Source organism: Apteryx mantelli, chromosome 5 (assembly GCF_036417845.1).
Source record: "Apteryx mantelli isolate bAptMan1 chromosome 5, bAptMan1.hap1, whole genome shotgun sequence".
NCBI lineage: Eukaryota > Metazoa > Chordata > Aves > Apterygiformes > Apterygidae > Apteryx > Apteryx mantelli.
In genome coordinates, this window is record NC_089982.1 from 56,497,249 (window position 1) to 56,517,781 (window position 20,533).

At 38.8% G+C, this 20,533-nt stretch overlaps 1 protein-coding gene across 7 annotated transcripts in view; it reads left to right on the forward strand.

Moving 5' to 3' along the window:
• CLOCK (clock circadian regulator) overlaps positions 1-20,533 on the forward strand; it is a 68,597-nt gene that overhangs the window by 22,805 nt on the left and 25,259 nt on the right. For 3 of the 7 annotated variants that reach the window (XM_067298039.1, XM_067298044.1, XM_067298041.1), the window contains exons 4-9: positions 5,099-5,176; positions 10,863-10,978; positions 13,176-13,266; positions 15,024-15,083; positions 15,496-15,644; positions 20,036-20,127. In XM_067298039.1, coding sequence (XP_067154140.1) covers positions 13,220-13,266; positions 15,024-15,083; positions 15,496-15,644; positions 20,036-20,127 — 348 coding nt within the window. In that variant the 5' untranslated portion in view covers positions 5,099-5,176; positions 10,863-10,978; positions 13,176-13,219. Of the gene's footprint in view, positions 1-5,098; positions 5,177-10,862; positions 10,979-13,175; positions 13,267-14,841; positions 15,084-15,495; positions 15,645-20,035; positions 20,128-20,533 lie in introns of those variants that run through there. The other 4 variants (XM_067298040.1, XM_067298042.1, XM_067298037.1 and 1 more) reach the window with 2 other exon arrangements.

The window sequence follows — 20,533 nt, forward strand, 5'->3', positions numbered from 1 at the left end:
AGATGTCTAACCTGGTGATTCACTGCTTCCCCTTCCCTTGTGCCAAAACAACTTTTGAGCAGCTGCATAGTGAAACAAATTTAGCTGATTTAGCTAAATGAAACAATGTTTGGGTTAGTTTTAGGCTGAACTAGTTTTACCTCCTGTTGATTGCATGGTCACACAAATACTAATGCCGTCAAAAGACGGGATTTAACATAGGAGTGGAAATGAGGGGCCAAAGTAATAATCAAAGGCTGACGTTATCGTGAAAAGTTTCAGCATAACCAACAAGTTTGATAAAGATGCTTTCAAAAAAACAAAAATCTTGCCTTGTGAAGTGCCTAGTAGCTATAGCTGTGTAGTTATCTGCATGGCCTATAAATACTGGTCTTGCTATCTTTTAGATGAGTTAATTTTTTACCTGCAGATTGATTCAGAGAAAGGACTTAATCCATTCTCCCACATCCTAGATGAGTGTCCTGTCCACAAGTTAGGAATAAATCTTTGTCTCTCCTGTAAAAGCTGTTTGCGTTTTATATAAATTAGCGCCCCCCCCCCCCATTTTAATGTTTGTGTAACTGAGAAAGAGTAACCTGTTCTTGATGTGACAGTGTTATCTTCAAGCAATGATTTGTTCAGCTTAATATGAAATAGGTTGTCTCTGAAAAGGTAAGGTGAACTGTAAATCAATCAAAACTAATTGAAACTCATACCTGTCCTTAAGGTTTCTGTTACATGATAAAGGCCTGGAGTACAGAAATAACTTGCATAAGCTGTGTCCAAAAGAGTGTGTAAGAATCTGTTGACTTTTTGGATCTCTGAAGATTTTAGAAATGCAATAGATAGAAAACACAGAACAAGAAACATTGACAAAACTTTTTTTTGAAATTTGTGCGTGTGATCTTTTTTTTTGTAAAAAGTATGAGTGTTGATTTGGGTTAAAAAGTATTAAAAGCATTAAATGTTCATTGGGATGATTTTTCTGCTCTGGAGCAGAATTTCAGAAAGGTCAATTTGTATGCATTTCAAAAACAACCTCTACATACCTTTCTCACATCACAGCACATGGGCACTGTTACTAAAAATCTAGCAGTGGAGGTGCTCGACTAACATTTAGGTTCATGCTTTTCTACAAGATAAATTGCAGTTGATAGATGAGTGCTTTGTTTTTGTTGCACCAGTAATAATTATAAAGTCTCATTTTCTGAATTTAAACATGGGTTTATTTCAACACAAAACAGAAATTTTGTATGGAATGGAAGAATTTACTTTCTCCTAGATCTTTCTTTGAATGTGTAATAATTGATATCTGTTGAATACAGATAATGGCCTTTCTTCAGGACAGTTTTCAAAAATTAGCTTGATTTCTGTATCCAGATGTTTTCCCTGTTACTTTTATTGGGAGAGAGGAAAAATAGTTTGACTTTTTGATTTCATTTCTCAGTGATTCAAAAAAAATTATATATACACACAAGGGAAAAAATATATATATTTTCCCTTTTATATTTTTCAGTGCAAGAATATAGTGTTTAAAACTTTTCTCCTCTTTGGTCAGATTCTTTAGTATTCTGAGTATTATTCCTGTTCTGAGGAAAACATGAGAAACCATTTTAGACAGAAATTGTTGCTTAAGCTGACATCTGAGCTGACATATTGAGCTGTGCCTAGGGGTGGATGAAGAGCGAGTCGAGAGCTTATGGGTAAGGATTAAAGGGCAGGCTAGCATGGGTGACACTGCTGTGGGTGTTTACTACAGGCCACCTGATGAGGAAGAGGAAGTCGATGAGGCCTTCTACAGACAGCTGGAAGTAGCCTCACGATCCCAGGCCCTGGTTCTCATGGGGGACTTCAACCACCCTGATATCTGCTGGAAAGACAACACAGCTAGGCACAAACAGTCCCGGAGGTTCCTGCAGAGCATTGGTGACAACTTCTTGACACAGGTGGTGGAGGAGCCAATGAGGAGAGGTGTGCTGCTGGACCTCGTACTAACAAACAAAGAAGGACTGGTTGAAGATGTGAAGGTTGGGGGCAGCCTTGGCTGCAGTGACCATGAGATGGTGGAGTTCAGGATCCTGCGAGGAGGCAGCAGGGCACCAAGTAGGATCGCAACCCTGGAGTTTAGGAGAGCAAACTTTGGCCTCTTCAGGGACCTACTTGGAGGAATCCCATGGGTTAGGGCCCTAGAAGGAAGGGGCGTTCAAGAGAGCTGGTTAATATTCAGACATCACTTCCTCCAGGCTCAAGAGCGGTGCATCTCTATGAGTAAGAAGTCAAGCAAAGGAGGCAGGAGACCTGCATGGATGAGCAAGGAGCTCCTGGCAAAACTCAACCAGAAGAAGGAAGTATATGGAAAGTGGAAAGGGGGACAGGCCACTTGGGAGGAATATGGGAATGTTGTCAGAGTATGCAGGGATGTGACGAGGAAGGCTAAGGCCTGTTTGAAATTAAATCTGGCTAGAGATGTCAAGGACAACAAGAAGGGCTTCTTCAAATACATCAGTAGCAAGAGGAAGACTAGGGAAAATGTGGGCCCTTTGCTGAATGGAGTGGGTGCCCTGGTGATGAAGGATGCAGAGAAGGCAGAGTTACTGAATGCCTTCTTTGCTTCAGTCTTTACTGCTCAGGCCAGCCCTCAGGAACCCCAGACCCTGGAGGCAAGAGAGGAACTCTGGAGAAAGGAAGACTTTCCCTTGGTGGAGGAGGATCAGGTTAGAGACCATTTAAGCAAACTTGACACCCGCAAATCCATGGGCCCCGATGGGATGCATCCACAAGTGCCGAGGGAGCTGACGGATGTCATTGCTAAGCCACTCTCCGTCATCTTTGAAAGGTCATGGAGAACAGGAGAGGTGCCTGAGGACTGGAAGAAAGCCAATGTCACCCCAGTCTTCAAGAAGGGCAAGAAGGAGGACCCAGGGAACTACAGGCCAGTCAGCCTCACCTGCATCCCTGGAAAGGTGATGGAGCAGTTCATCCTGGAGGCCCTCTCCAAGCATGTGGAGGACAAGAAAGTGATCAGGAGTAGTCAGCATGGCTTCACCAAGGGGAAATGATGCTTAACCAATCTGATAGCCTTCTGTGATGGAATGACTGGCTGGGTAGATGAGGGGAGAGCAGTGGATGTTGTCTACCTTGACTTCAGCAAGGCTTTTGACACTGTCTCCCATGACATCCTCATAGACAAGCTCAGGAAGTGTGGTTTAGATGAGTGGACAGTGAGGTGGATTGAGAACTGGCTGAATGGCAGAGCTCAGAGAGTTGTGATCAGCGGCGCAGAGTCTAGTTGGAGGCCTGTAGCTAGCGGTGTCTCCCAGGGGTCAGTACTGGGTCCAGTCTTGTTCAACTTCTTCATCAATGACCTGGATGAAGGGACAGAGTGCACCCTCAGCAAGTTTGCCGATGACACAAAACTGGGAGGAGTGGCCGATAAACCAGAGGGCTGTGCTGCCATTCAGAGAGACCTGGACAGGCTGGAGAGGTGGGCAGAGAGGAACCTCCTGAAGTTCAACAAAGGCAAGTGCAGGGTCCTGCACCTGGGGAGGAATAACCCCATGCAGCAGTACAGGTTGGGGGTTGACCTGCTGGAAAGCAGCTCTGCAGAGAAGGACCTGGGAGTGCTGGTGGACACCAAGTTAAGCATGAGGCAGCAATGTGCCCTTGTGGCCAAGAAGGCCAATGGTATCCTGGGGTGCATCAGGAAGAGTGTTGCCAGCAGGTCGAGGGAGGTGATTCTCCCCCTCTCCTCAGCCCTGGTGAGGCCACATCTGGAGTACTGCGTCCAGTTCTGGGCTCCCCAGTACAAGAGGGATGTGGCACTACTGGAGCAAGTCCAGCGAAGGGCTACAAAGATGATTAGGGGCCTGGAGCATCTCTCTTATGAGGAAAGACTGAGAGAGCTGGGACTGTTTAGCCTGGAGAAGAGAAGGCTGAGAGGAGATCTTATCAACGTGTACAAGTATCTGAAGGGAAGGTGTCGAGAGGATGGAGCCAGACTCTTTTCAGTGGTGCCCAGCGACAGGACGCGAGGCAACGGGCACAAACGGAAACACAGACAATTCCATCTGAACATGAGGAAAAACTTTTTCACTGTGAGGGTGACAGAGCACTGGAACAGGTTGCCCCGAGAGGTTGTGGAGTCTCCTTCTCTGGAGATATTCAAAATCTGCCTGGACGCGATCCTATGCAAGGTGCTCTAGGTGACCCTGCTTGAGCAGGGGGGTTGGACTAGATGATCTCCAGAGGTCCCTTCCAACCTCAGCGATTCTGTGATTCTGTGATCTGTATCTGCTTTATGTAAAACATATAAAATTGCAAATATTCTGTTTCATAAATATGCGCATTTACAATTGCATGTATCCTGTCAAAATGCTGTTAACTCTGTGTGATAGGTATCTTAATATTGTATTTTGAATATTTTTTTCCTTAAAATTCTGTTAATTTTGAGAAACCTTCAAGTGAAGAAAACAGAAATTTTATGTGCAGTAACTTCTGTTCTGTAGACAATAATTTTTGTTTCATGTGTAGCAGATAGTTTTGGGGATAATGACATTCAGTAGCAATCTAAACTTTTGAGCATGTGTGTGGTATTTTTCCCCCTTTGAACTTCTGAAAAAAACTGCCAGTTTATACATTCTTAGTTTAGTTTAAAAGAATTAGGAGAAGCAGCATGGGATTTTATTTGTTCATTGTATAACATACCAGGTTTTAATCTCTCATATGAGAGAGAATTAATAGCAGAATGTCAAGATTGTATACAGTCTAGAGCACTTTCGCTTTAGCCCAGGGAATATTTATTTAGAATCTGTTCTTGAGCTGCCTGCGTGCAGGTAACGCTGCTGTTTCTGCTCAGAATCCCTTTAAAGTAAACGGAGATTTACACAGACATGAAGATTTTCACCTGTGAATTGCAAAATTAACAGGTTAGTTTCTCTTGATTGAAACCGTAAGGGTATTTGTCTTAACTCATGTTGTGAAATACTGTTTCTGGTTCAGCACAGTTTAAGGAGGCATTAGTTTTATTTTTCAGTCAGGTTTGATGATGAGTTAAATTGTTAGATGTGAAGCACACTGCATACTCTTAAGACTAACCCATGGTTCCTTGTTGCGGTTCCAGCAGCAGCAGGTTCAGCTAAGAGATTCCTGCTCGTCGTTGTAGAGGGGACCTGTTCCTCAGCCATGCCAATTCTCAAAGGTATAAGAAGCCACACTTTTTGATAAGAACCGCATAATAAAGATTAGATTTAAAATTGTGAGTGTGGTAGGTTGGTTGGTTTAAACACATTGTCTTACAAATTTGCTTTAGAATACGGCCAGAGCTAAAGAGGTGAAAACCTCCAGTAAAAGTCAAGGAAAAGCAGCGAGAAGCAGGGTGGAGCTTTGTAAGTAAAAACTGGTACAAGTGGGATTGTAACATGTAGCCACAGTGTTTCTTTTGTACAGACTAGTTCCGCAGGATTTACAAGAAGTATTTCTGTCATGCTTATTATGGCCTTGTTATTATTTATTATTGAAGGAAGGGGATCTGCAGGAAGGAACTGAATATAAAGGACTGAGAAAATATTTTAAATGAGAATATGGAAGAATAGCAATTGATTCTCATAGCCAGGTCGTTAAACACTGCTTTTTGACTTTCTCTTATAAACTCAGTTAGGTTTGTAATCATTCTTGATTATCCTTTATGGTTTTCTGAGATAGGGAGAACATTAATGAATAACTTCAGAAAATCAGTATTAAAACTGCTTTCACTTAATATCTTTGTTAATAATTTGGAAAGAGTATATAAACAACACATCTGGTATCTCTAAATGCAGTTGATTATTTGGTTAATCAAAACCCTAGAAGGTGCAGATTGTATAGGCAGCCTGAAAAGAGATGGAGGGGAGAGTTATGCAGTTGAGTGTCAGAAAAGGCCTTCAGTACCCCATTATCAGTGACTCCTTTAGAGGCCCAGCGACCCGCAGAGTGCTCTCCCAGTCGCTGTCGGGGAGCTGAAGGGTGGGCTGCTCCCCAGGGAAGGGCAAGAGCCCAGCTCATCAGGCAAGTCCGGGGAGGAGGCAGGTCTGAGGGCAAGCCAGGGAGTCGGCAGTGAGTTGGGGTGAGGAGCCAGGTCAGTGGGGTGCGTGGGCCTACTGCAATGCCACCCAGGCAAAGACCCTGGGCAAGAGCCTCCGTTCAGGTGCGGCTCTTGAGTGAAGCGGGGGAGCCTCCACTGAGGCTTCTTACAGCTCTTTCTCTCGCAGCTCTTTCCTCACAACAGTCTGAACCAAGGTTAGAGAGCGGCACCGTGTCAGAGAGCTGGCCTTGACCGCAAGCAACTAAACTCCTCAGAGGGGAGGGAGTGTGCTCTGAGCCCTGACAGTCCTATCTCCCTGGTGGGGAAGGGGAAGGAGATGCAGATTCTGGAGAAGAGTGGGAGGGTGGCACAGAGCCACTGGCCAAGCAGAGGTCAGTCCAAATGGTCTGGAACAGAGGAGTACCACACAGCAGTGTTTCCTCTAACCGGGAGCTGGAGAGACTGAAATTGCAAACCATATCCAGTCCTCAGTCCAAGTTACAAAGTCTACTCTGACAAACCATTTCTAGAGAACTTACAAATCTGTTTTTGTTTTGTTTCCCCCCTGCATTTATTACATTGTTCTCTCCAGTTGCGATGATTTGTAGGCTCTTCCAACTGCTGCTGTTTGTTGGAATTATGTACTGGAAATAGGGTGCACTTTTCTTTTAGTGCCACTATACCTGGACTAGATCTGTGACCCCCTACCACAATTTGCCACCTGCCAGGCAGCACATTTCACCTATAGACTGCTCAATGATCCTCTTTCCTGAAAGTCCCTCAGGAGCAGACTTCAGACTGAATGATTTATTCTGACAGTGGCAGCCCACACCACCAGTCATCTGTCCCACTGCCCTTTCTTCATCGTATTGCACACAGGTGTGTCCTTGCCTACTCCCTGCAAAGGTAGTGGACCCAAGCAAGCTGCTCTGCTGGAGCGGTCTGTTCCTTGTCCACTCTCTACTAAAAGGCCATCTGGGAGCAAGCTGCATGCATGTCTGTAGTAGAAGGAGCCCTCTTCTATCCTGGTTCCCCGTGGAGCAGGTGAAAGTACAGATTTGCTATATAACATATGTATGCATGGTAAATGACATTTCTGGGATGCATCAGCTCTTCTGCAGAAGTGCAGACCAACAATGTCAGACGTTCACAGTTGGTTTGTTTGCATCGTAGGGAAAAAGTTGTAATATAGTGCTATTTCCAGCTGCCAGAGTAACCTTTTCATCTGCATAATTTGGATGGTGTTTCTTGAGATTCCTTTCAGCCCTGTCTTTTGTTTGTTTTGTTTTGCATTTGTTATTTTGGGATAGAAAATGAAAGATGTGTACCAGTTTTAAAATTATAATATTTTCACAGGTAGCCTTTGATTAGTGAGAAGAGGAGAAGGGATCAATCAGTCATTACCCTAATTTGCTTTCTGCTGGTGTGTACACAATTGCAAGCAAAAGAGCAAGTATCTCCCTTGAAATCTGCCAGCTTGTTCTGTTAGGCCAATCTATATCTGATTAGAGAGCAGGTTATGGTTAACTTGTGTACGGATTTCTCAGTCTTTCCCAAAAGTCTGTTTATTAGAAAGAAACTAAAACAAAGCAAATTTCCCTTCTCCCCTCCCCTCTCTCTCTTAAAAAAAAAAAAAAAAAAAAAAAAAAAAAACTAAAGAGAAAAAAATGGGGAGGGAGATGCCTATGATGGAAAGAGCAAAACAGAGAAGGTGAGAGAGGAGGGGAAATAATAGGAGGTGAGGATTAGTGATAAAGTAATGTGGGCATGAGATAGCGGATCATCTCTGCTTGCCCATGTGCTTGGCAATGTGTCAGTAGGGTAAAACCCCAGAAGTCTACAGTCCAAGTTAACAGAAGATAAGGTGCTCCTGCTGAGATGCATCAAGAAGGTTTGTATTAATCCTCAGGATCTATCATGAGGAGTGTTTATGGCGTTGTGCTTGGATTGTCAGGTTCTGTTCCTGGCTCTGCTGTTGACTCTTAGTGTGGTTCTTCTGCTCCTTGGCTGGCTTGCCATGGCACCTAACTGTAGTGTCAGGGTGTTTTGCTGCTCCATGACATCAGGTGCTGTGTAAATGCAGACTGTTGTAGTGCGCTGTGATTTTGATTCTTTAAACAAGATCTTCTCTCAGGCTAATCCTCAGTGGTTATAATCACTAGTTTGTTCCTGTAGCAAAATAAGATTATGGTGCAGAGATCAGGTTGTATTAAGGATGTTAATCTGCTGCTGTTTGCAGAAATATACCTAGTGCTGGCAAACTGCACTGTTTCTTTTTATTTTTCCTACGATCCTTCCTGGGTAAAATTATTTGTCCTAATAATATAAGGGCTCTCTCTAAAGGCTGTAAACTGTAAGTTCATGAAAATACTGCTTATAAAATCAAGATATTTGATTCTTTCTTAAAAATATTTAGCAGTGTTACTGATAAAGTGAAGTATTGGAGACATAAGTCCTTTGGTCACTAGCTATGTACAAAATTAAGTAGAGGCAATATGTTCACTACTGCCTCATCCATTTATCAGTCTAGGCCTGACAGAACATCTATTGTGAGCGAAACTGTAGTTTAATTTCAGTTTATTCAATCTTTGAATTTGTTTCTAAGGTATAATATTGCCAATATTCATACCGATATAGATGATAAAATTGACTAAAGTTACTAATTCCTTCTAAACATGGAAATTTTAGCAGATGGTGTGAACTTTTCGCGTTGGGTTGGATTGTGACTTTTGCTGTACGACTTTTATTCAGAACCTTGCTGCTTTGGCCATCCAGTGACTTATCGCCTCTCTGTGAGTGATAAGTCAGCATAATGCAAAAGTTGCAGTGTTGCTAGCTTTTGTAATTTTTTTTGCTGCAGTTTTAGCAATGGGTTGTATTAATAGTTTGTATATCCATGGCAGCTGCTAAAGTTTTTGATTGAGGAGCTCGGCTCTTGGAAACAGTAAGTTTCTAGTCTTCTTGATTGCAGAGAAGTTTGAAAACATTCACTGAATGTGTATAAAAGATTGAGCAACTAAAAACAAAATAACTCGTTATATGTATTAAAAAAAAAAAAGAATTTTGGAGAGACTTGTGACCTTTGAACACTTGCGGCTCACAATGCTGGTGTTGTGTAGGCGTCTAGACTTTTCTTCTAGCTTTCGCATGCCTGCCATTTCTACTGACTTAGATCTATGTGGTTTTGGTTACAAAAGCTTTTCCACTGTGATTAGGTTTCTTTTTAGTCTGGATTAAGCTTGCTTATGTTCATTTATGACATAAACATATTCCCCTCCTCTCAACTTGAATTCCCTTCTGAAACGTCCTTTAACTTGCTCTTTTTTTTTTGATTCTGTTTTATACATTACCAAGTATGTTTCTGTGCTTAAGCTCTGTGCTGTTTAGCCTAAGTGTTTAATTGTGTTTAAAAAAAAAAAAACCCTCCACATTCTGCAGAGATGAGGTCTAAAATTTTCCTCATTAAAACTCTGTTATGAGCTCTGGGAAAGCTGGCAGAGTTCTACTCCGAACAGTTTAAAAACATAGGTTTCATGTTTCAGTCTCTGTAACCTTGACTTCCAAGGGACTCTTTGTCACTATTAATGTTTGCACTTGTCAGACAGAACAAAACAAAATCGGAGAGGAGGCAGCAAGCACCTAAAAAAGTAGGTCAATGGGCCAGCAGGTTATTTGGCCAGAAAAGCACGAGTGGCTTCACTGAATCATGCATGCTGTAATTGTTTTTTTCTTTTTAGCAGATCATTCTGCTCTGCTTTAACTTCCTATGTTAATATTTTCATCAGTTTGTTAACCATTTAAAAGCCTCCATTAGGTGCAGGGAAAGGAGAAACTTGACTTTTCTAATCAAATAAAGATATTTTATTTTTTAAAGAAATATTTCTGATATTTTCAGTAAAGTCCATTAGTATTAATAGTATTTAAGAGTAGCATAAGCTTAGTTTTTAGAGTGCAGCATACATTTTAAAATTTAATGTGTTTTAAAATAAAACTTGTAAAAGTAGTGGTTCAAATATGTTGGATAGAAAACATTGAAATTATTTTTAGAACAGTATACAAGGCAGAGAGAAATCAGATACAGGGGAGGAAAAAACTGACTTCAGGTGGCTTAAAAGCAAAGAAAGTAGCTTGTTTAAGGGAAGAAACTAAAAGAAAAGGCACTTACATGAAAAGTAATGATATAAAGAGACTGGAAACTGGTGATAATTAAACTGGTGCAGTTATTGTAGGAAGAGTGCATCTGCAAGGTAAGTTTAGAATAAATATTTAAGTGTTTCTGAATTGGTTTTTGAAAGGAGTTAATGGTTGTGTCTGAGGGAATAGCAATAATGCAGCTGGGCAACTTTGATTGCCGGCAGCAGCCTTCTACACATTCTGGAGTCCTGAGAGTAGCAATTTGGGAGACTTGGAGAGGAAAAGCCGTACTTGGGCCTTCATTGCCTTTACCAGTTTTGCAAATTTCAGCAAAAAAAGGTGTTTAAATATTAGTGTAAAGAAAAACTTTGAATGTAACAAGTGGAACTGAAGATCTAAATGGTGTGGGAGACAATGAGTTCGGAAGTAAACATGACATCTAGATTTAAGATGAGTATTAAGTGAGAACTTAAGACAGAAATTGTTTCAAAATATTCTGCTTATCAAAGAGAAGAACTTTAAAGCAAGGTGCACTCTTGTAGTGAAATAGTTGGGATATTTATTTTAAGCAGAATATTGCATTTATAAATTACTCTTATAGGAGTGATTACTTCTCTCTTATATAAAATCAAATATTTTGGAACTGTTGATTTAAAAACTTAAAAAACCCTTCCTTTTTGATTTTTCACAGTTCAGAATTTAATGCTCTTCTGCAGAAGAGGATACATTTGACTCTGCGTTATTTGTCTGAAGAAGCAGTGTTTCGTCCCTGATCATCACACTTTAACGAGCCCTAAAGTGTAAAAGGTAAAATTACATTTTATAAATAAATTCCTATGGCTTTTCATCATCAATACTGAAAGGTTGAGAAGCTGTGGTGAAGCAGTGGTTTGTTTTTTTTTAATTCTCCATAATGCGAATGAACTTGATTCTGAGAAATACATGAAGTCCTTCATTTCTGCAGTGTTTGCTTTAAAGTTTACCAGTTTCATTGGAATTGTTTCTGCAGTTGTATCCATTGACTTGTATAAGAGCTGAGATAATTTATCATCTTGCATTTTTGGATGCAAAGAGAGAAGGATCAGGCCCTGAAACGAACAAAACAAATGCACTTCAGATTCTTAGTGACTTTTTCCTGTAGTCTTTTAAGTACTTTTAACTGTTTGTCTTGGATACCAAATCTAAGTAGCCAGTCCTGACATAGGATCTGGATACCATAACATGTGAATGATTTTATTGATTTCTAGAAATGGAGTACTTTGCTAAAGTGGAAATACTGACTCTTAAATTCTGATTCTGCATAATGAAAATGTCATTTATATCACAGGTGAAAGGTTTATTGTAATTAGCTATTTATGTATTTTTCTTTTGCAAGTTAATGTGAAATTTTCTCATTTGTTCTGTGGAATTTCATATTACCCTTGATCCCTATAATATTAGATACCAGATTTGTTTGGAAATTGATGTAGGTCTAAAAATGTAATTAGTAAATACATTGTGTAAGCTAAGTGAAAACAACTTTCTAATCAGTGTTTTGATGTTGAACTTAATTTCATGCCAGCGATGGTAGGCTTTTTGGTTTTGGTTTTTTTACTATTGAGAAGACTGTCTGCTGATTGCTTTTGACAAAAATTTGAACAAAAGCTTCTTCGTAACTTACTTTCCTCCTGCGATTTCTGGCAGATGTTCAAATAGTGCAATTCTGTTACTTTATAATCCTTGGCCAACTAATTTGGGGAATATAACTTGTGGAGATGGACAGAGCAATTGTTATTCTGAAGAGCTTGTCTGAGTGAGGGAATAGTTTACTGCCACTGTCTCTTCAGGACGCTAGATTTGGGAAGGTGAAGGCAAACCAATGTTGGGCCCTATTAGTTGAAGAGAGGGGGACCTTGGGATACTGCACTCCTGCCATTCTCAAAATAGCCTGCACACCCAGTGGTGCACCGTGAAGTAGAACGTGCTGCAGCACAGCTCTCCCACTTGCCTTACGGCTGCACTCAGCTATGAATATCTTTGTGGGAAAAAACTAACCTCGTGAAGCGATTCTGCATACTGTGTGGCTTGTTGTAGACCCTGAGGCCATTTGTTTGATCCAAGCATAAGCCTTCTTTCTTAGTTTCCCTCTCTGTTCAAAAACTGGGATAAGGTTTTCCTGGAATATTTTGCAGACTCTCTACATCATTGGGTAGCAGCTGCCATGTTTCTTGTGGTATTAACACTGGGAGTTCCACTGGATTTGGCACTTGTAGAAACAAAACAAGTCCTTCCTTCTCAGAAACTGTAATATTTTGTAATTTTGGGGTACCTGAAAGAAGGTACTTGGTGAATGGGATACTTATTTTAAGTTTATATGCCTTTCCTTACTATAAGTAGTTCATTCGTATTCTTTTTTTTTTCAAAATCACGTGTACTCTGACCAAACAAACAAACAAAGCCTTCCTACTGAAACTTTATAATCAATAAGTGACTACCTTAAGAAATGACTAATTGAACTATAATGTTCACACAGTATAGAGATCACACTCTTGCAGGTATCTTAGTATCACTTTTTCACGTGTCTAACATAATGTGCTCAAGAAAAAAGTGTAGTATGAAATAATACCTGTGAAATACTATTCCCCAAATGCTTTCTGTTTACATAGTTTCTAAATAAAGTGTGTTACTTCTGAGGAGGTTCTTTATATCTCTTCAACCTTCAAAATTATATATATCTGAATTCAGAGTTAAAAAATGATTTGTATTGGCTTAGTCCAAGTTCATTCATCATGGCTTATAATGGAACAATGTTCTCTTAAGCTCTCAGTCAGGTAGAATGAATATTAAAGCTCAGACTGTGTAGGTATTGGATTCTGTATTAGAGAAGGTGGGAAGGCAGAAGAGATGGTTGGAAGAGAGGAGAAGGTTAAGAGCACCTTATTGAGCAAATGAAACCTTTAATATACTCTAATGAAGAGTGTTTGTTCCTTCAAAGTCATGTTTTTATTTTTTTCTTCTCTCACAGGCAAACGTACAAATGTCTACCACAAGACTAAAGTGTGATATGTTATGTTCTTTACCATAAGCACCCATAAAATGAGCTCCATTGCAGACAGGTATGTTAATAGACAGTGAGATTTGGGGAGGAATTACAGTTGGATGTTTTCTTTAGTAATTTTATGATTAGTATACACAGAACAGTAGTTCAGGTAAAAACCAAGAAGAGTGAGTTTTGGGCTACTTTTGACAAAGTTGCTGTGACAGTTAAATGCATTGTTTTGCAGTCTTTGAAAGTAGTAGTTCTTTCTCTTTGAGGTGAATCTTAGAAGGTATTACTTGTTTTGAGCCATGGAACAGCATCTGTTTAATTCGTTAACTTTTACAGTTTGCTTTTTTAGTACTTCAGTATTTGATCAGGGGAAACAAATACTTCTAAATGATTAGTGATGCTGCATATGACAGTAAAGTGGCCTGATAACCTATTTCAATGGAAAAGTAATAGCTGGAGATTTGGTTTCTATTAGATTCCTTGACCTGGCTGTTTTTAGCAGCTTAGGTGAATCTCTGTCCTTAATATGCTTTGTATTATCATTTTGAAGAATTCAGAAAAATTAAACTTTCATCAAACTTGCAGAAGATTGCAGAAGAACCCATTCTGAGTGAATAACAATAAAGGCAAATAGATGGTGAAATTTTTAAAATGCATGTCTGATTTCTCATTTTTTAATACAGCTGTGTTGAATTTCACTGCAACTTTGGTTTTTGGAATATCTGAATTACTTTTGAAAGCTTTAGGTTTATGTAATAACATATAAAATAATTGCTTCCTAACAACACTGCTTATTGTAATGTACAATTGCTAGTGGTTTGTCAATTGTAAATCAGAGATGAGGTAAGCTTTTTAGAAAGACAGTTATTTGCCTCAAGGAAAGGAAGACATTAGGATGAAAAATTAAGAATGGACACAAAGAAGCTAGCAGGAGGACAGTGCTGAGCAGCCTGGAAGCACATAGAGAAGAAGTCAGAAAAATAAAATGTGAAAGTCTATTATATAGCAATTTTGGAAACCAGAAGAACAGTTTTGTGCTGGCCTTTAAAATAAAAGGAAACAAAACAAAAGTGATACAAGAAGTACACTGAGGCATCTTGAAAGGATGAAAGGAAAACATGTTCTCATTTTGATATTTTAAGACCTCTTTAGCAATACAGGGAAGGACGGTTGTCAAGTTGAAGAAGAATTTTATGATACTTGGTTAGGAATCAAATATAATCAATAATTATCATTACTGTTTTAATATTAATTGTATAATTACAAAATAACATGGTTGGATAAAGTACAGCATATTCCTCAGCTTTCCATTCTGAGTACTTCAGCATTTAAGAAAAATCTACTTTTTCACTATAAATTCTTCTGATAATTGTAATGAAAGCTGCAAATGAATAAAAATAGTAAATTATTTATGTCCTTTCTTACGCTTTCAAAAGGATAAGATAATGCAAATAATCAAGAAGATGGAAAAATAAAATTAAGTGTTTAATGAAGTGTTTGCATAGGATTGTTTGCGAGTTCTCATTAGAAATGCACAGTCTTGAAGATAATCTGGATTGTGTCAGAAATGACGGTACTTTGAAAATCTAAGTTTTTTTTTTTTTTTTCCAGTCTGTTCATTAAACATCCTACAAAGGAGAACTTTGGTTCAGGTGGCTGGTGATGGTCCTTGCAAGACATCACAATAAAACAAGTGTTTCTGTTTCTTGATGTATCGGAGATGATGTCTTTTCTCAGTTTTTTTTTTTTTTTCTTTCCTCATTGTGTTTGCCTCTACAAGAGAGAAATTTTACACTCTAACATGATTTCTTTCTGTTTTTTCAGGAATGATGGAAGCATTTTTGATGGGCTGGTGGAAGAAGATGACAAAGATAAAGCAAAAAGGTAAATTTTTAAGTTATCTAATGCAAAGACATGTGCTCTACTTACATACCTGGAATTACCAGGGAAATTTCTAAAGAAAATAAAAATGTGATTCTTTATAAATAACCATCTTATTCATCAGCATTTATTTTACTGTTATACTTCAGGTGTCTTGTGTATTTATAACTGTAGTTCAGTTATGTGTGTTTTTGTCAAAGCATGCTTTATTCTAAAGGCTCAGGTGCACCCCTTCATCAGAGTGAAGAGGCTGTTCTTCAAAAATGGTCACTGTGATTTAGAGTAGGTATTTTTGTGACAATTCTTGCAGCAGATTCTTAAAGGGCAGTTTGCATCAGAAACCTGTCAGTAGTATGCAGCTTATTATAAGAAGGAGTCATAGTTGTTATAAAGCATTTTCTCTTTTCTTTTTCAGAGTGTCTAGAAATAAGTCTGAAAAGAAACGTAGAGATCAATTTAATGTACTTATCAAAGAACTGGGCTCCATGCTTCCAGGTAATGCCCGAAAGATGGATAAATCTACTGTACTGCAGAAGAGCATTGACTTTTTACGGAAGCACAAAGGTAATTCTTTGTAACAAGAAAGAATTTTTAAATTCTTAATTTTTATGATATTCACTTAATGCACAGAAACATTAATAATTTTGAAACTGTTTCAAAAATATTTCAGGAAAACATCAAAAAATTTAATTCCTGAAGAAAGATATTTTTAAGATCAATATTTAGGTAGCAGAGATAAAACTATCTTTTTAGAATATATTTTACAAAAGTCAGTGGTGTGGGGTTTTTGTTTGTGTTTTCTTTAAGGTTTCTTTTTTATTTTTATTTTATTTTTGTTTTGAAACAAGTCTGTTTCATAATGTAGTAATGTAGCACTTGCTTTTGAAATAGCCTTGAAGTTTTTTGGTCAGGACAGATGAAGCCCTGGAGAATACAGCTGCTTCATAAGGCACAAGTTGTCAAAGCTTTGCTTCACAAGAAATGCCTGCTTGTCCGTTTCAGTGGACGTACTTGCTGGAAGTGCTTATTCTGATATTTAGATTATACACTGTCTTTTGAACAGTTGATTTGTCTCTCCCCAATTACCTAGAAAGTTAGATAAATCCCAGAAAAGGCTAGTCCAAGAGAGCTTAAGGCTGCCTCTCCTCTGCCTGGTGTCTCCGAAGCCAGCTGCTTTAGCAAAGGTGGGAAGGCAGCAGCAGCAGGGCGTCGTGCTCTCCGACAGGAGTTACTGTGCTAGGTCGTTTGGCAAAGCAGGGCAGCGTGCAGTGGGAATGCAGGCTTGAAGCATAGGCATCTCTCATCCTTTGGCTATGGTGTTAGAAAGAAACAAACAGAAAATTTATAAATGCTTTCTGTAAGCATTTAAGTAGTGAGTTGTTTGTTTGTTTTTATCACATCATGTGAAGTGTCAAAACTAAGAACTTCTCTGAACACCTCTCCTGTGTTTTTATTTCTCTGGTTGCTTGCATTAGCTGATGGTGGGATGTACCCAGATATGTTGTACTGTTCATTACTGTACTGTTATCCGAGTTACCAAAAAATATATTTCCACCAAGCCTACACTTTCCTATGACTATTTGATATTTCTGTATATGTAAAATCCCTATTCCTTCTCTTATACTTCTGTTCTTAATATGACATCTTGTAGTTCACACTGCCAGAAACGAGCTCAAAAATTCCTTTTTGTCTCAAGAAAATGAGCTTTTTCTCTAGTTATCCCATTTCCCCAAGTAATTTCTGAGCGTGCATACTACCTAGAAAGAAGTAGGGACAAAAGAAGCAGCTACTAGGTTATGTGAGAAAATAAGGAAAGCTATTATAAATAGATACATATTTATCAACAGTGGTTCATCAGTTTAAGATATGTTATGCCACTTATTTTCCGTACCACAGTGCAGCTCTTGTATTAGCATTATTGTTAAAGAAGCACCAGATACCTACTGAATGGTGCCATTAAAAGGATAAATATAACAATTAAAATTGGAGGAGGGGAGTATTTTGTGCAAGAGTTTGTAGATTTTATTTGGCTTTTTAACAATTAAATATTGATTGTGCTGTTTAAATGTTTTGTGAAACATTTGCCTCATAATGAGAAGAAAGGTAATATCGAGCCTCTACGTGAGTCAGTCTGTAGGTTCTAGGGCCTTTTTCAAAATTTTTCGTAAATACAGTAAATTGAAAATGTTTGTTCTGTTTCAAAATTGCTTTGTTGTTTATTCATTAGAATGAACAAACATCAGCCAGCAGCACCAGTCTTCCTCTCTTTCTTCCAAGAGCTTTCGGAGATAGATAGATATAGATATAGATATATATTTTTTTCGTCTTCGAAAAAAAAAAAAAAAAGAGGGCAGCTCTGGTGATGGCTGCCTTTTAAGGCCTGGAGCTTTTGTGCTGCACCTGATGGGGCTGAGTGCAGGTCTGTGTGACTGTGTACTCCATATTAAGGTCTCCAGAGCCCTGGCTGCTGGTGCTGACTAACATTGCTCTGCAGTGTTTCGTCTTGAAATACTTTGGAGAAAATTTTGGCGAAGGTCAGAAGCTTCCTTTGCCTCCTGAGGTGTCTGCATCTGTTACACTAAAGCAGAGCGACCCTAGCAAGAGGAATAAATCGTTTGGTAACGATTGGCTGCTTTACTGTTGAAAATCCTACTGTGTTCAGCAATCAGGCTTTGATTTACTGTGCTGCTTCTGGTTCTTTCTGAACATTTTGACATTGGCTAAGGTTGGTACACGGGCAACAGATCCAGATGAACTGAGCTGTTTATTGGCCAAGTGTAGATTCTGTGGGTTTTTTTGTTTGTTTTTGTTTTAAACACCAACGGGCTAAGCACACTGAAATTGCATTACAGAGCTTCTCGCTGGGTAATACTGCCTGTTACCTTTCTTTGAATTTGTATACAAGACATTTGGATTAAAAAAAAAAAAAAAAGCTGAAGAATTAGCTGCTTATAATTACAACCAATAAATTCATATTCATACACACCACAGATAAATGCTTACAGATCTTGCCTGAACTGGCAATTTCTCTTGAGGATGCTCAGTGCTATTGTGGACCCCTTGGATCTGAAAGCTGCCTGAGCTTAATGTGCGAGTTTGGTTGCGCTCCTGTGTTCTGTATCTAGCTCAGGACGTAACCTCAGTGTCATTCATCTTTGAATGCAACATTCGGCCATAATTTTTAAGAGTTTCTCTAAAGCTATCCAAGTGAAACAAATTCTTTCCACATTACGGTCACTCTGTTTTGCAGCATCTTACTAAGTGCTCTGATTACAGGAAGTGTAAAGGAACGTTCGTACTTGTTGGGGACATAACATGGTATGGTTCTTTAAAGACGTGAACTTCAGCTTTTCTTTAGTGTAAACCCTTTCTACTGTAGAAACCGACTGATTCTTCTAATTCGAAAGTAGGATTGTTATGTGGACCAGAATGAGCCAGTGAGCCAGACTTCCAGTTCTAAAATGCAGATTGTCGGCGTCCTGTGAACTGAATGCGTCAAGTGCCTTGAACTTTGCTTCTGCTCTGGTGGCGGACCTTCTCATTTCTGTGCCCTTTCACTTCCCATCTGTTGTTCAATATATTTGTTCTGACTGAAAATTTAGGTTTGGGGTTATACATAGATTGTCTTTATTTTCTCCCTCTCTTACTGCTTTGTGATATCATTTCAAAGTGGATAGCAAAGGGTTAATTAAGTCAAGTCTTCTGTGAGATCTGATAACTGGCAGTTCTGGCCCTTCTTATCTGACGATCCTTTCTTCTTCTGCTTGGAATTCTCTGCTTGTTGCCAGTTTCTTTCATGATGTAACTGTTGTTTTACTGTTCTTTTAGTTAGTCTAAGCTCTTTGGTAAAGTTTCCCCCTTGGTTTGGGCAACGGAGTTCAGAACTGTTCTAGCCCTTTGTGCGTTTAATTCAGTTCCAGGTTTTCTGCACTCCTTGAGCCATCTGAATTAACAGACCAGCTTACAGCCTTCGTATAGATTTCCTTTTGAAAATCAAAAGCCTTAGAGACATACTTTTATTCTTTTTTCATTTCATGTAAATGCTTGATTTGTGATTACCTGTTCAAGGTTATTTTTATAACCAGTGCTTCTGTCATATCCTTGTTACTCATCAAAACTGAACTAGTAATCGGTTTTGTTTCTTATTGGTTCAGTTCGCGTTTGAAAAGGAAGTATCAGCTTTCAGAGCCTGGGCCCAGACACCTGGGCCCTATTTTTGCTTGGCAGCATTTGTTTCTCACCTATGCATGGGAAGTTAATCTCTTTATTTCTCTGAAGTGTTACAGGAATCTCTACTCCTCAGAATTTATCTCTGTGTCCGAATCAGACTCCCAGTAGTTCTGCAGTGGGAATCTCTCGTATTGTCCTGCTCTTAAGGGTCTTTTTTCTAACCCCCCTGCCCCCCTTTTTTGTGTAACCTTATTTCTGTATAGATTACAGAAAAGGGTGGGAAGAAGAAGAAGGACAGTGACAATTTTTAGTACAATTTTTAGTTAGAATGCCCAGCATTGGCCAAGGTACTGGGGCTTTAAGAGTTTTAAATCCCTGATCAGTTTAGGTCATTTTGTTTTACAAGTCTTTGAAAACAACACTCTTGTAATTAATTAATTTAACAGCTTTTAATTATAGCCTTAGAGGAAAGAATGTATTCTTTGCATTGACAAAATCTGCTGCTTACCACACTGTTCAAACTGTCATCAACTTTAGTATTACCTTGGCATCTGATAACACCATATCACGAGCTGATAGAAGGAAAGAGAAGACAAATCTCCTTATGACATAGTAGAGAGAATATTTATCTTCCTCTTAAGGAACATTATATCTAATGAATGAACAATGGAGGAGACTGGGGAACCTTTTGCTTTTTCCTACTGTTTTGTATGTAACTTAGCAGTGGAAAGATTAATGACTTTTTGGAATGTGAATCCTTATGTTGTATGTATGTTTGATTACAGAAATTACTGCACAATCAGATGCCAGTGAAATTCGGCAGGATTGGAAACCAACATTCCTTAGTAATGAAGAGTTCACACAGTTAATGTTAGAGGTATGTTACTTCTGTTTTTCTGGAAGTAAAATATTTCCTTATAGGGATTGATTCCATGATGAAATCTTTGTTTAATGGAATATCTTTTCACTTCCGTATTTTAATTTTAATTGCATGCTTTCATGAAGATGAGCAACCTAGTTTTCTATATATACAGAGTAACACATAATAGCACTTTTCTGTTAAGTGCTTTTTCAATTAAATATTGTAACAGAGCAAGTCCAAATATATATGTACTTACCACCAAAGTAAAATTGATGTTTTAAATTATCACTGTAAGGAGAGTACTAGTCAGATGAAAAATTGTTATGCTTACATGAAAATCTTAACTATAAAAATGGTTCAGCACATCCTCTGCAACTTCTGAATAAAAAAATGTTTAATTTCTTTGCATGTTACGCTTTCC